Source organism: Merops nubicus, unplaced genomic scaffold, assembly GCF_000691845.1.
Source record: "Merops nubicus isolate BGI_N331 unplaced genomic scaffold, ASM69184v1 scaffold29898, whole genome shotgun sequence".
Classification (NCBI taxonomy): domain Eukaryota; kingdom Metazoa; phylum Chordata; class Aves; order Coraciiformes; family Meropidae; genus Merops; species Merops nubicus.
Genome location: NW_008628859.1, coordinates 135 through 15824, shown reverse-complemented (window position 1 = coordinate 15824; position 15690 = coordinate 135). Strand labels below are relative to the sequence as shown.

At 38.8% G+C, this 15690-nt stretch overlaps 1 protein-coding gene across 1 annotated transcript; it reads right to left on the bottom strand.

The window, feature by feature from the left end:
• Positions 1-1810: 1810 nt before the first annotated feature.
• Positions 1811-9839, bottom strand: LOC103779163 (nuclear receptor ROR-beta; the record flags this gene model as incomplete). Its single annotated transcript, XM_008946783.1, has 3 exons — positions 1811-2212; positions 5240-5381; positions 9732-9839. Coding segments are annotated over 3 exons (652 nt in total), but the record flags the coding sequence as incomplete, so codon positions are not given.
• Between the last annotated feature and the right edge of the window lie 5851 nt (positions 9840-15690).

Sequence of the window (15690 nt, the reverse complement as noted above, 5' to 3'; positions counted from 1 at the left end):
GATTAAAGACTGCAAAATGCAGGGTGGATTTAGGGCTGGCTGTTTAAGGACTAGTGGAGCAACAAAATGTGTTAAAGTTTAAGAATGATGCATTATTTTTAAGCAACCCTGCGAGAGATAAAAATTAAATGAGTCTATAAAGCTCCAGGAATCAAAAGATCCCATTGACTTCAGGATCCATTAGCCACTAAGCATACAGTACTGAGGCCATACTCTCTCTTTGGGCTCACTTCTGTAACTGAGCATGAATCCTAATCCATGTACTATCAGAATTGTTGTATTTCTGGTACCTTCTCCTGAGTGTCTCTGGGAACATTTCTGTTTGGTACAGGGTCCTGAAGGGAGAGATCTTTTGACTGTTTAAATTGCCTCTCAAGCTGGTTTGGAGTACTGCAAACCACTGTTGCAGAATTGAGGTTTGCACAAGCCACATGTGAGTAATATTCCAATGCCAAAAATGAGCCAAGGGGGAAGTTAGAACAGATGTTCCTCATTAATCCTCTGCACTGCTACGGTGCGGGTATAGGACTTCACTGGACAACAGCCTAGGGCAAACATGGTAACAAAACATGTCCCACTAAACAGAAGGGCAGAAAAGCCTAATTTTCTCCTGCACAATTTGCAACTAAAGCACACTATTTGTTACACAGCCTCCTGCACATGAGCACCCATTAGTAGAAAACATGGTACAGACTCTAGCTGCACCTTCATTTTTCAGCACACAGTAACTACTACACACACCTTTTCTGCAACGTGTATCAAGAGCACGTCACATCACCAGGGCCCTCAGTAGGTCTGAGCACACACCTGAGTTCACACATCTCAGTGTACATCCATGAAGCAGCAAAGCCAGGCCAAAACTATAGAGGGCTTTTATGATGTGACATTAATTAACTTGTTACGGGTGCTCCTGAATGCCACATTTTTTTCTTCTTTTAATTAAATTCCATTAACAAAGTGTTACCCTTTGATTGTATTCTCAATCACAACTGACTCAGCATACTTCACTTGTTGAGGTGGGAAGTACCTAATTAGGATGCCAATCTTCTTTCTTGTTATTTCTTCATAATAGAAGTAGCACTGCCAGTTGCATTGGAGAGGTATAACTAGAAGCATTAGATGAACAAAAACACTCCTTAGAGAAGAATCACTGTTAGCTGTTGCCTTGCAAACCGTCTCATCGCACAGAGAGGTCTCTTTGCTACTTTCCAAAGAAGAAAACAAGGGACAGGTTCTCCAAGGCATTCAAGCAGAGGGGCAGAGGCATACATGCAACTACATTCAGAGTTTCTGCACCTCATGAATTTAGTAAACTTGCTCTGCCTGTACATCCACACACCAGAAGCAGTAAGCTGGTGCTTTCGGACAATAAATTAGAATTAGCTGCCATGGGGATTCTGGGTGTTGACAAGAATATGGATGGCTGACTGAAGAGATCATTTAACCCTGCTAGTAATGAGCTCATTTGAAACAAGCTCCCCGCTATTAATTATCACTTGGTTCTGATTGATTCATCACCTGCTTTGATGCTCCTATTTCATAAACAGAACATGAACTCCCAAGTTGAAAATACTGAATAATTTGCAGATTTTGGTAAAAACAGAACTGCCTCTGTATTGTGTCAATTACTGCCAGATTGATTTTCTTTCCTGTACTCCCTGCCTGTGTGTGGACATAAGACACATGTGGACATGTAATTATTGTGTACCTCTGTAAGGAATGCCTGTATAATATTATAATAAAGACAGTACTGCAATCTAGCTTTATATATATATATATATTCCACTAGAGGAGTAAGAATTTTACTTACCTATTTCGGTCATGGATATCCCCGGAGCTAACTGTCCATTGTTGAATGAGCTATAGGAAAACAAGTTTGGTACAGAGGTGAGGTCATAGATGGGTTCCTGCTTTATCTGTTTGATTCCAGTCATGTCTAACCCAGACTGGTCTGGGGAAGGCTGGGCAGAATCCACATTATAATAACCCTCAGACTTTGGCAGGTCGATGACGTGCCCATTTGAGTAGGTGCTGCCAGTTTCGTTATTCAGGTTGCTCAAGCCATTGCTGATGCTGTTGCTATAAACCCTGGCAAGGGCTTCTGCCTCGCCGCTCTGCTGCTGTCGTTGTTCCTGCAGTCGCTGCTGGTGCTTCTGCACTTCAGCATACAAGCTATCCCTCTGCTTTTTGGACATTCTTCCAAATTTCACTGCTGAAAAGCAAAGCATGGTACGAATCGTCATTGTCTTTCATTTTTTCTTGATTCCCCTCAATCCCACCACTTTTTAGACATTTACTTTCAGCACCACTTTCCTTGTGCAGACGTCTTTTTCTGCGGAAATGAGAGAGGATGCAAAGCTTTACACCACATGCATCTCACAAAGGAAAAAGTATTGTGTGCTTGGATTTACAAGGTGATGACAGTGACTTCTGCTTGACAGGAGGGCCTCAGTAAAGCAACTCACTTCCCACTGTGAATGTTAAAAAAACCACGCATCCTTTTATACCTCCATGTTCGCTGAACAACAACTCAGAGCTGTACGAAATGTACAGTCTGTAGATTCATATCCCATGTGATTTACCAACTTTCTAGAAAAGTGCACTAACAGGATTAGTACTCTGGATGAAAACAAGCCCTAAAGCCTTATTATCACATCCTTTCAACGGGGTGTTATCTTCACACTTTTAAAAAAAAAAAAATCTTACAGGTTAGGCTTAGAACCTAGAGGAAAATAACAGATTTGGAGGTAAGTAGCACAAATGAATGTCATCTTTTCCACAGAGGAAAGACTCATGGATTTACACAATCAATTTACATAATCTCCATGCACAAATCCATGCATTCCTTCTGATGAGAAAAGGAGGAAAACATCAGAGTGCAAAACACTCTCTTCACAAACAGGGTTCATTACATTGAGATTCAAATTTTCAAAACTGACAGGCTGATTACTGTGGAACTAGGAGTAAATCCACAGCCTGCATATACAGTGGGTCATACGTGATTCTCTTCCCCTCCCTCCTCAAATCTGTCTATAAATTCTGGCTTTCTACTGGGCTTGATCTTGGGATCTCAGAGCAGAGGTAGTTCTTAGTTGTGCTCTAAAACAAATGAGCAATACATTCAGCAGAATTAATCAGAGCACAGATAAGAGAACATTTCTCCAGAAATACTGATTTCTACTTATTATGAGGTATAATTTCCAATGTTGAGTACTATCAGTTCATTTGTAATTTGGATCAAGTCAGAGTAATCACATTTATTAGGACAGAATGGGTTTGGCTCAAATTTTTGTTACCCCATAGTTTACCTACAGTCCTTGAGAAGAGTCCGAGTGGATGAATGTGAACATCTTCAGTCAGGAAAAAGAACACAAAAGGAAGAGCATAATATAAAAAGGCAGTGCCAGAACACCAGGGAAATGGCAGATTCTTCAATTTATTTTCACTTTTTCACATTGAGTTTTTTTCTCGTTACCAAGCTCAGCTTATTTGCAGGTGTGCACAGAGGCTGAAAGCTGTGTCACGTGAATGCAGCCTGCCCCTGGCATCAGTCCACGGTGCACTGCATACCCTTATGGACTACACACAATTACTGTATTTTGAAAAATGCAACTGTGTATTTTGTTCAAATTTAGGGCCTCAGTAATAAAAACAAACACCCACTGTTTATTCTCATTATATATTCATTAATTGGATTCTCCAGCTGCTGTCAATTAGCATCCTGCCTCTGCATGATAAAAATGAATCTGTTACATGGCTGAGAGGTAAAAATCACATTCAGTTTCTCTGTTAAAAAAAATCCATACAACCTATTTTAAACTTGCAGGAGCTCTTAATTTCATTAAGTAGAAACAGTCTTACATAAATAACGGGAGAGGAAAGTGATGCTGTCCGAAGAATCACTCCCTTTGCCTGTATGCAGTGGTCCCTGCATTTATTGGTTGGAAAGACAGTGTTGTCAGCCACATTAAAATGCCACTGTGATACCTCAAATCACTGGAAGATATTACTTCTAGGAGGAAAGCACGTGCTGTTAAATTACTGAAATATTACTACTTCACACTGCTCCAGAAAGAACTGGGAAATAAGTCATCAAGTAATTTGCATGCTAGGACCAAAAAGAGTTCACAGAAAAAGGCTAAAGTGCAAGGCCCCTCCCAGACTATTAAGACTGGTAAGCAATTTGTTTCAGTGAGACATGAGACACACTGAGGAAAAAAACCACCTACTACAGTCCAAATTTTAAACAAGTTTATAATCTATGGACCATCTAAAGAAATAGCTCTTTAAGTAACTTCTCCATCGACTGTTAATTTTAAATGCCACGTTTTGTGTAAACTTTCTAAGACAGAAAACTGCTGCCAAGCAATCAAAATGAATATAACCTGCCTTCAAAAAGAGAACATTTTCTTCTCATACTTCCTAACTATTTAAAATGGTCTGTGAGATGGAAGAAAACCCTGCACGAGCAGTGGTGACTGGGGCAGGTCGGCTGTGGGCAGCCTTGCCCAAGACTCCCACTGCCCACAGCTCTGGTATGGTGCACATTCTCAGCCTGCTGATCATGGCTATCACGCTGCAGCTTGGAGGGTGGTCCAGAGCTCTGCAAGGACCAAAGGATCCTGCTATTGGATATACCACGGAGCCTTCCTCTGGTGTAGTGTCCATTTTCTGTGATAAACTATGAAGCGTCCTTTTGTAGACTCAGACAGGAACAGGGAACAATTTGCAGGGAAAAGAAGTGCTTTTTTTTAGCAATGGTCAAATGCTGAGAATAAAACAGCACAAAACCCCTAATGCTATTAGGGGGTTAATTTCTTCTTAGCTTCCTGTCACAGACCTCTAGAGATCGCAAGGAAAGAGACGCTTTCACACGTTGGTATTTAATGTTAACAAATTTTAATGTTTAATAAAAGAGGTTATCAAAACTGGAGTATAAATGCACCACTCCAGAGGTGAACTTTTTGTGCTTCTGATCAGAACACTTACGAGTTTCACTTATGAATCTTTCTATTCCAAACTAATACTGCTCTCCATTTTGTGATTTCCCCACCCTCCTCATGAAAATAGCCTCTTTTGTTAACTGAACAGCAAAGGTCCATGTCTCACAGAGTGAGTATTACAGAGCAAGGAGTTTCTCCTCTCTTTTTTTCCAGAAATCTACAGGGAGTTTAAGTAAGTCAGCAGTGAAAAAGAGTTTCAAAGGGTTTAAGCGTGAAGCAGGAATCTGACTCCTTACCATCTCGAGACATTCCCAGGGCAAGACATTTCTGCAGTCGGCAGTGTTGGCAACGATTTCTGTTGGTTCTGTCAATTAAACAGTTTCTCTGCCTTGGGCAGGAGTAGGAGGCATTGTTCTGCTGACTCCTCCGAAAGAATCCCTAGGGGCAAAAGAGCAAGAAAGAGGGAGTATTACCATCTGCATGTATGTGTGTGTGCACACATGTGCGCGTACACACACACACACACATACAGATTTACAGAACCATGTAAATGACTACCATAAATTTATGCTTTGGATTTGGAAATATGTTGGGATTGTAAAGTGAAATTAAATAACATATTTATAATAAGGAGAATTGTGTTTGGTTTTTTTTTTCCTCTAACGAATGTAATTCTGCTTTGTTAAAACACAAACAATAATGCTACAGAATGCATTATTGCTGTGCACTAATAACCACGTATTGTCTAATGCATGCTCCTAATAGAGGAAAAGCCTGTCAGCATTTTTAAACAGATGACTTAAAAATGCCTGTTCTGACTATTTTCTTTAACAAAGGACTAGCAATAACAGGCACCGACATTAGAAGCTGAAGTCTGCTGTTCAATTTAACCTGGCAAATGTTGATTTGATCTGGAGTGGCCACACACTTCAGGAGTGAAAAGTAATTCAAATTCAAGCATCACAAAAGCACTAGGATTTAATGACTGTATCAAGTAAAGCCAGCACACAAAGGAGAAAGCAACAACTTTCGACACTACCATGAGAAAGCAATGACATTTTCTATTTCAGTGGAATATAACATTATCCATTTTATCTATGGAAAAAATTGTAGTTATTCTACCTCCCAGAATGTTTTTTCTGGCCAGTTGTGGGCTATTTGGCTAAAGATGAGAGAGCTAGAAGGAGAGTATTAACCAATACCTAAGGCCTTACAAGCTCCCAGCTGCTACAAAAAGATACTGAGAAGTACCATTATGGTAGAAGTGACATTAGAGGTGACAAAAGGAATGAATTCAGGGAGTGAGGATTAGAGGGGGAAAGACAGGGAGAGGAAGAAGACATTTCATGATACTCTTTTCTTTCCTGTAAAATAAGGGGCAGGAGGAAATGCAAGTCCACAGAGAGAGAAACAAAGAGAAGTTCCTTTGATCACTTTGGCATCTTTAGGTGCAGGCAACTGCAGGGTTGTGTGGTAGGAGAGCTGAAGGATAGACTATCCACCATGGGAACCCATGAGGAGAAAAAGGGTAGAAAGCATCATTACTGCAGTTACACTAGTTACCAGAAGAGATGCCAAAGTGGTTGTGCCTTTCTGAGCTGTTTTGCAAACAGCTCTGCGTAGAGCCAGAAAGCAAAAGCTGACTTCATTTATCAGGCAAAATCAGTGTTATCTCCATTCAGGCTGACAGATGGTAATATCAGGCAATGGAAATTGTGGCAGATGTGTATTTTGGGAGACCAAGAGTGTTGAAGAAGCAAGGCAACAGTGTCACAGGGTTCAATTTGCTTGCTAAAGGTAGTGCTTGAATTCTCACTCAAGTCCTGGAGAACCCAATAAGTGACAGGCATGGTGTCCCACTCAGGACACCAGCAGTGCTAATTCCTGAGGTTGAACATAAGAAGACTCACGTCATCTGGACTATGCTAGTTTTATCATTGATTACAGTGCATCTAAAAACCCAATTTAGTTTTAGGATTTGTGCTTTTGAGCACATGGATGTCGTTCAGGGGAACTCCCAGAAAAAAAATCTGGTGGGACTTATCTGATCCCAGCTGACCAAAGTTTTCCTGAAACTGTGGAAGTGAGTTTTATTTAAAGGCTAAATGGGTGCTGACTGCAAGTATTTCTACTCTGTTCACTGAACATGACAGTCAATTTTGGTTTGGATATGCCAAGGACTTTCTGGTTTAAAGGTTTAAGTTTTAGCAGCTCTTATATGCATATGGATTTGAGAGAACAAATCTATTAAATAATGTTAAAAAAAAATCCACAAACATCTAGCATTGACTATGTCTTATCTTGTCATGCTGTTCTTTTCCCATTAAGGTTGACCTCATCTCCGATGAACTCCTTCATTCCTTCTTTGCCCCTCTTAGGAAAAAATCAAGGGTTACATAATAAAATTAATCTACAGCAGGTAATTTCTTTTTATGAGGAGACTTTTTTACTTTCTCCTGCATAAGATCTAAATGTTGTTTTACAAAGTACAGAAAATCCTTTCATTTCATTTTTAGAGTATTTTTATATAACACTGGTTATGTTTACTGAGAATAAATCCATTTGCAGGAAGGAGGATACAGTTAATTACTGAGGAGCTACAGACTTAAAGAAAGGTTTCCCACTATTCCTGACACTGACAACAAGACTTTCTGCATCTTGAACAAGTCACTTTATCCATCACAGGCATTCATGGCCATCAATGGTCACTACACTGTCTAAATCATGACAAAATAGTGGTAGCAATTACTTTGTTCTCAGGGTAGGCAGAAGAGATGATAAAAGGCTTCTGAGCAAAAAAAAAGGAGCTACAGAGGCAGATGGGATGGAAACATGTCTTCAGGTTTCACTCTTTCAGTGATGACAGTGGCAGAGCCGCCATTTTCTTCGATGGGTCCAGCAGGTTATTCAGCATATGTAGGCTTGCACAGGAAACAGCAGTAATATTTATGATGCCCCCTGATCACTTATAATATGCATTTTCAGCACCATAGCTAATATAGGGACACCGAGTTAAAGGATTTTATGTCCCTTGAAGTTTGCAGCACTGCCACTAGCAGTATAATCCCTTTGGATGAAACACTGTGGCTGCCTGGTGTCTCGCTCAACGTGTGTGCATGCTCGTGGAGCAATTCTCACCTCTTTATTCCACACATGGTCTTCCTCTTAATTAATTCAGATTCCTAACGCATTCGGACAAAGGAGCCAGAAATGACCAGTTACTATCATGCAGGCTGAGCAAATGGTTATTTAATTACTGAGCAATGAAGAGCAGAACTGCACTGCCTGAGACAGTGCTTACCTTAAAAAAGAGTTCTGGTGGACTGAGATGCATCCCATAAGGCCCAATGTGTAAACTGACATCTTTTTTTCACAACAGGCTTATACAACAAGATTAGACTAATTGATCTGATACTGCAAAACTGGCACAAAAACAACAGGGTTAAAAACTGTTATAAGTGGAAGGGAAGCTCTTTATCTCAATAGGTAGTCTACACACAGGGCTGAGGGGTATCGTCTCCTCTTGAGGCACACAGAAGGGCCAGCATTAACCCTAATCACATCTACAGGACACTCTACCCCTAACTGCTCTGTGGGTGCTGAGTACCAAGACAAGACATTCTTTTTCTGTGTAGAGCATTTTCCCCCTGTAGCATTTGTGCCACTTTTGAAGTATCAGATCAATTAGTCTAATCCTGTTTCATGTGATCATCCTAAGAAGATGCTTATTTCTTGTCCAGTATCATCATAAGACAGTGACTCACTGTGGGTTGCTCCTTTTACAATTATTAGCATTTCTGAAAGAAAGATAGTATTTGACAAAAAAACCTGCTTCTCAATGTACTGGCATTAAAACTTTCTACTGGGAATGGGCTTTCTTTCAGATGTTCTAAAATTTTAAAAGCATTAAGTAAACACAGACTTGCCATTTCACTCTACAAATATGCACCCACTTTGAAATGTACCAGTTTCCATACAGAAGAAATCAGAGATGCTGCATCTCCATCTTTGCAATTTCATATTTGCAGTCAAAACTGAAATACTGACAGGTAGTATGAAATTCTGTTTTTCCATGAGTAATGATATTATTTCTTAGATAATATAATCACAGAGTATTTTTAAAGTTGAAAACGGAAGCCTTTCTTCTTTTGGCTTGGGGTTCAATTTGTGTTACTTGAACTAATGCCTGGGATAATTGTTAATATCATAAACAGCATGGAAAGGTTTTTTTGCCCTTTCTTTTTTTAACCTGAAATTCCCATCAATTGCCCTGTGCTGGGACCTATAAGGAAGAAGACAAAGGATCCTTTTACACTATTCATAATGTAAGACATTTTTTTCTTTTGGAGATTATCATTTGGCCTGCAGAGAATACAAAGGGGATAAAATAGCAACAAATTGACAACTCTAGGCTTTTAAGACACTGAACTGAGATACCATGCCAACTTTTAATGCTACATGGATTGTATAGGAAACAAGATAAGAAATCCATCTCTCAAGCTGATTTAAGGTAGAACAGGTGTGACTTACAGTTGCCAGCCTCTGGATTAGCATTTACACTGCATCAGATACAATTAATTCCTGTTTCAAAAGAGTAGGCAACTCTAAAGACTATTTGATGAAAAGGAAAGCAGCCAGTAAAATTAGGCATGAAACACATCTATAGAAGCAGCAGACTTTACAGCTTTTGGAATCACTTGCTTTAAATCATGTATGAATGTATTATTGTACACAAATGCCTGAAGCTAATTAAGATGCCTTTGACTATGCTGTATTAAAATCTCATACCTTACAGCCTTCACATGTGATAACTCCATAGTGTATTCCAGAGGACTTATCACCACAAATTTTGCACGGTATCACTTCAATTTGCGCTGAAAAAGAAAACAAGACAAATATTTTGAATATGCAATTCCATTTCATTTCTTTCTTTCTAAAGATGTTAAAGAATAGAGATAGACAGCAGATAACCTGTTCACCTTCTGGGCAATATAAAACCGCTTTGTATTGTACTGTGTGTTTCAAATGCTTTGTTTTGGCAAATTCTAACTGGTTTACATGATGTGGTTTCAACTATACCCCACAAAACTCTTCAGCAATTTAAGACGTGTAACGATTAGTAAGTTTTTAATCATATTCTTTTTTTTGTTTGTTTTTACTTGCTAATTTCATTATCATTATTTCTAATGACAGTCATTAGAAGTCCCAAAAAATTATCTAGATTGTTCTTGCTTACACATTTCAAATCTTCACAACTTTTTGTTTTGCAGAGGTAAAATTACATGGTGTATTTTGATGCAATTTTCAAAGCAGTAGAGGTAATGTGATTTTTACATCCTTCAGAATTATGGCTTCAAGTCATACAAAGATACCAATCCCTCTGGCAGAGACTGGCTGGCAAATGACTGCCTAACTTTTCCTCCTCCTCAAACTGTTTCAGCACTGGGTCTTGGGCTGGCAATGCCCAGAGTCTGTGTTAAGTACCCAATGGCCGTGTGCTGGAAGAGGCAGGTATTATCTGAAAATGAATATGGATATGCTTCAGAGCCTTATATAAACATAATGGTCATTTAATTCAGAGGAGGGAAATATAGTTTACTACCTTCTATATCTTTTTTTTTGCTAACACAGCTGTTTGCTTCCCTCAGCTACTTTGAATCCTGTGTATGTTTCCTTTGATGATGCTGTAAGAGCGCATGCTCTGAAATGCAGGGAAGGATTGCCCCTTTTTTTCCAGTCAGATGTGTTGAGAAGAAATGGAAGAACTACTTTCTTTCAATTTCATTTGTTTTCCTATATGGGATGCATGCCTCCCTGCAATTTTCCTGCCACTTGGAAGCAGCATCATGCTCAGTGACGATCAATAAATACTGCTTGTACATGTCTTCCCTCCATGCCCAGGGCAATAATAGTAGCAGTTCTCTGCAACACAAATGAATCCTCAAATCCTTGGGTAGCGAAGATGACAGCTTGTGTAGTAGGGCTACCCTGAGCACAAAGTTTGCTAACCATTAATACTGTAGTTGGACATATTCAACTCCAAAATATTCTGGGAGATGAGAAAACAAGACTATTGTCCAGGTGCTGATCCTCAGAACAGCATCTAACTTCATATTTGTGGGCACGCAAAAAGCTTATAAATGTTGGAAAATAAACGTATTTTAAAATGACTGCACACTGTAAGCTAAGCACTAAGCATGCTTGAAAGTGGATGCTGTGACAATGTAATGATACGGTCTAGATTTTGCTCTGTTTCTATCTATGGTTATCATTTACCACGCTGCAGAAGTCAGAAGTTTCCTAGGAGTTATTTTGCTACCACCATGTGGTTAAGCAACCAAAACTCAGAACCCTGTCCCATAGAACCACCACACTTCCCACTGAAAGGCGAATCGCATCCCCTAATCTCCTAGCTCCTCCCTCCTTAGGGCAAGGATTTACCAAGTTAAACTCCACAAGGCGAATGCTGTCAGGCCCTCTTCTCTGGAATATCAAGTAGGTATTCCCTTGGGACACTGTATCCCAAAGGAAACAGAAAATAGGGATATTCATGGGTGGCTAACGAAACTTCAGTTCCCCACTGTGAGCTCAGTTTCCTGAGATGCCATCTCTTCCCTCTTTCAGGCAAGGCTTAGGTAAGGCAGTTAAAAAAACAAAACAAAAAACCAACAACAAAAAAAAAAAAAAAAACCCCACAGTTTTTAAACTGATTCTAATTTAGGATGGATAGAATTAACTTTACTGTAGGAAATAACAATTTATTATAATATGTTCTGGATGGAGAAAACCCAGAACAAAAATCTTATCTGTCTTTGTACTTGAAGTTTATATCTGCAACAAAATTTCCTATATCATCCACAATTTTGGGGTTTTATCTGCAATAAAATTTCCTATGTCATCCACAATTTTTGGGTTAGCTTCTCCATCCCATTTTGCTTTCATAAACTAGGCAGTGGTAGTTCCTCTCCCTTCTTAAGAAACTAATATGCATTAGCCATCCTGCCATGATAGATGCATAAAAGAGAAGGCAATTTCTTACAGAAAAGCATCCGCAGCTCCTTGGCAATTTTGCCATGTTGATCCTGCTCAAAAATTCCTACGTCTTATCTCCATTCAGATAATCAAAACATTTAAACATGCATCTCCAGGTACTCCTGCTTGAGAGGCCAGTTTGAGTAATTGCTTACAGGTCTCTGCTTGTGGAGGGAGCAAGGCTCAGCTCTGGGACCATAGTCTGCTTCATGTTTGAGAAGCCTCAAAGACACATGTCAATGTCAGAGGCAGCAACTACAGTGGGAATGTGAGGAGATCTTCAGAAAAAGACAAAACAGAGGAAGAAAGACACCCCCCCAAACAATGTGAAGATAGTTTCATGTGACTTGAATATACAATTTATAACTGTGATAGGAACAGAGACAGAAGAATTCACCCTGTGACACTCATAGCATTTAGCGCAGTACTCATTACTGTAAGCACTCAATAATTCCATACATAACTTGCAATTATAAGCATACATTAATGGTAAATATTTGATGTCACTTAAGGCTAAGGCTCCAGGTTTCAACTAATATGATATAAATACTTTAGACTTGCGACTCATCAGTTAGTTGAAACCCTTATTCAAAACTTACCATTCTATAAATTAATAAATACAATATATCTAGGAAAATGCTACCATGGCACCTTAAAGAGCTCAAAGAAAAGGCAGCATCGTTAGGACACAGAAAGCATTTGAATAAGCTTGAAAAAGTAGATTCTGCTACTGTCTCCTAGGCGTTTCTTTTTGTTTATAAGACAGCAGAACAATTTAAGGATTTGTAACAGAAAACTTTAGTCATTCATTGTACAAGCCAGATGAAAAAGAAGTCACTGTGTTCCCAGAAACCTCTTGAGTTACTGTAATTAACACCCGGTGTACCAGGTTTCTTTTGCAGATTTAATGATTGTCAGAGGCTACTACACCTTTTTCTCATTCTGTCTTTGTTCAACCACCTGTGATTCTATGTTGTTTTTCTTATTCACATCTCCTCTTAGACCAACAAACATTTTAGGGACCTGTATATCCTGCCTCTCTTTATAGCTATTATAAAATAAATAGCTCACTTCTGAATTCCTTACAAGTATAAAATGCATTGATTCAGTACTGCTTCCTGAACAGCGAGGCAAAAATGGAATGAACAAATAAGAGTGGAGTTGTCACAATGATAAGTTTCATCAGCACAGGAACAGAATTTACTTTCTCCCAATGTAGTAAACATGAGAAACGAGTAAGAGCAAAACTACTTATCCCCCCTTTTAAAGTCTTTCCACTTGCCTTCTTACCAATCAACTTTTAATAATGTGAATAAGAATAATGCCTTTTGCCTCTTCTCAAGTAATCCAAGCAACTCAGCTGTCCATTTGTCTAATTTTTCAAAAAGCATGCTCTGTTTGTATGCCATCTTGAGATGTATGACTCAATAAAATTCTACAAAACCTCCATCACTCTGATGTCTAACAAAACGCTTATAATATTTGGATACATGCTGCATTTTCTCCTTATCATCAGCTGTAGCTTCTCTTATCAGTACCACATGGCCATCCTGTCTCTCTGCAGTATTAATCTATTTCATACTACTTAAGTTTGAAGTTCTTTGGGGCTGGGAACTGACTCTAGTTTTGGCACCCTACAAATTAGAAGTCACAATGGAAATAAATTAATTCTACATGTAATTCTAGTGATAATAATAATCTACAGATGCTGGGTTTACCACCTGGAACCTAATTCATTCTCTCTGGACAACATGAAGAAATGTGTAATTCTATTAAGGAAGTAAACACAAAATAACCTCACACATTTGAAATGAATGTGTGGATAAAAACAAATAGGTACTTAAAACCATGCTCAAGAAAAGCATTACCAATTTTCTTAAATGCTGCCCTAAGAGAAATTAAAAAGTATACTCAGCTGCTTTTTTTCCTTTTTGTTTTACCAGGAAAAAAATTACTCATGGGCATAAAATTTGTTATCCTATAAGAAGGGCAATAATCAAGTTTCAAGAATTGGTATATTGGTGAAATTAGGAATAATTCCGAAAGGAGATACCGTTAATTTACTGAACTCCTCTTGAAACAAAGATAAGAGTCAGCAAGGCAGCTAGTGTGTCTGTTGTGTTTTTGTGAGGACTGCCACTCACATGCACATGTTGTCTAAGAAGAAAAAAGCAAAGATCACATTTTATATAATCCCAGTTTAACATCTGAGGAACTTCACTGAGTATAGACAGGACTATAATCTCCAAAACCTGTAGCTTTGTTCCAAGGGGAAGAAAGACTCAAGCTTTCAATATTTAGTTCTTGATCAAAAGAGGATACTAAAGCATACTGGGCATGATCTTTGAAGAGGAAGCCCTCTCTCTAATTTGTTGATCCAGGAGGGATTGCACTTGGAAACATCAAGGCTAATCAGAGAACCAATAGAAAAAAAGCAACTCCTTCACCTTCCAAGAATTCCCATCATCCTTAAAATGGAGTTCTTTGAAAAATGCTAGTAGATTGGACAAGTTCACTTTCATGTTTATATCCCTAAGTGATTTCAAATGAAGTATAGTCAGCATTTTTATCTAGCTGCCAACTCTTACTTTTTTTTTTATCCTGACCTCTGTAAGACAGGCTTTTTTCCTTGCACATTACCATCATTAGAATTTTCCACCATAAGTTAGGCTGCCAACTAGGTCGTGGTGTCCCTTTTGCTAGTGGATTAGGTATTCTGTGGCTTCACAGCCAGACTTCAGGTGCTTTGAATTTGTATTTAAAAATCTGAAAATATACAGCTGAGGATACAAGTTATGTTTCCAGCCTCAGTCGTACCTCATGCAGTGAGAGCTACATAGCAATATTTTAGCAAGATAATTAATGCCAGCTAATGTTAATTAATGTGTCTGTAAGTACATTTGCTGTCAGCCATATGCCAGATGATCTGTTAGAGTAAGCAGATATGACGGAATTCACCCAGGAAAATAATGTTTTTATAAAATCTTAACATTTCTGCACAGTAACACACAACACTTGCTGTGAATCTGGACCCTGGACTTTGTTAGTTGTGAACACTGTCATGTCTACTCTGCCTACAGCCCTCTGCGCATATACAGCAAGGCTGGTGATTCCCAAAAATGCCAGTTCTACAGAGATATATATGCACACAAATACAAATTCCCCAGTGTCAAGGTTTAGGGTTGGACTGGACATTAGATGAATGACAGATGTTCTCTTTTAACCCCTTTCCCTTCCCCTCAGGGGAAGAGAAAGGACATAATGGAAAGAGACACATGGATTGGAAAAGAAAAGTGAAACAGCTTTACTGAAAATAATAATAATAATGATAAAATAAAGTTTATACAAATATTACAAAACCAACACTGAACCCAGCCCCTCTGATGGCAATTACGTCACTGTCCATACTGATGCTGTGGGCAGGCACTGGGGAAGTCACAGTCACTTTTGGTGACATGTTTTCTTTTATTGACTTTCTGGGTGTAGAAAGATTTTCTGGGCAGGGGAGAGAATATAAAAAAAAACACTGAGTTGTACATCAGCTTTACTTACAGATCAACTCTGCCCTTTATTGCTTGGCTATTCTAAAGACCATTGGAAAAGAATCTTTTAAAACCTCAAGTTTTTTTTGGATGAAAAAGAAAATTGAACCTTGTGCATCCTTACTTTTTGCATTTCAAATTTATTTTTTAAAAGAAAAGCTAAAGTCAGACCT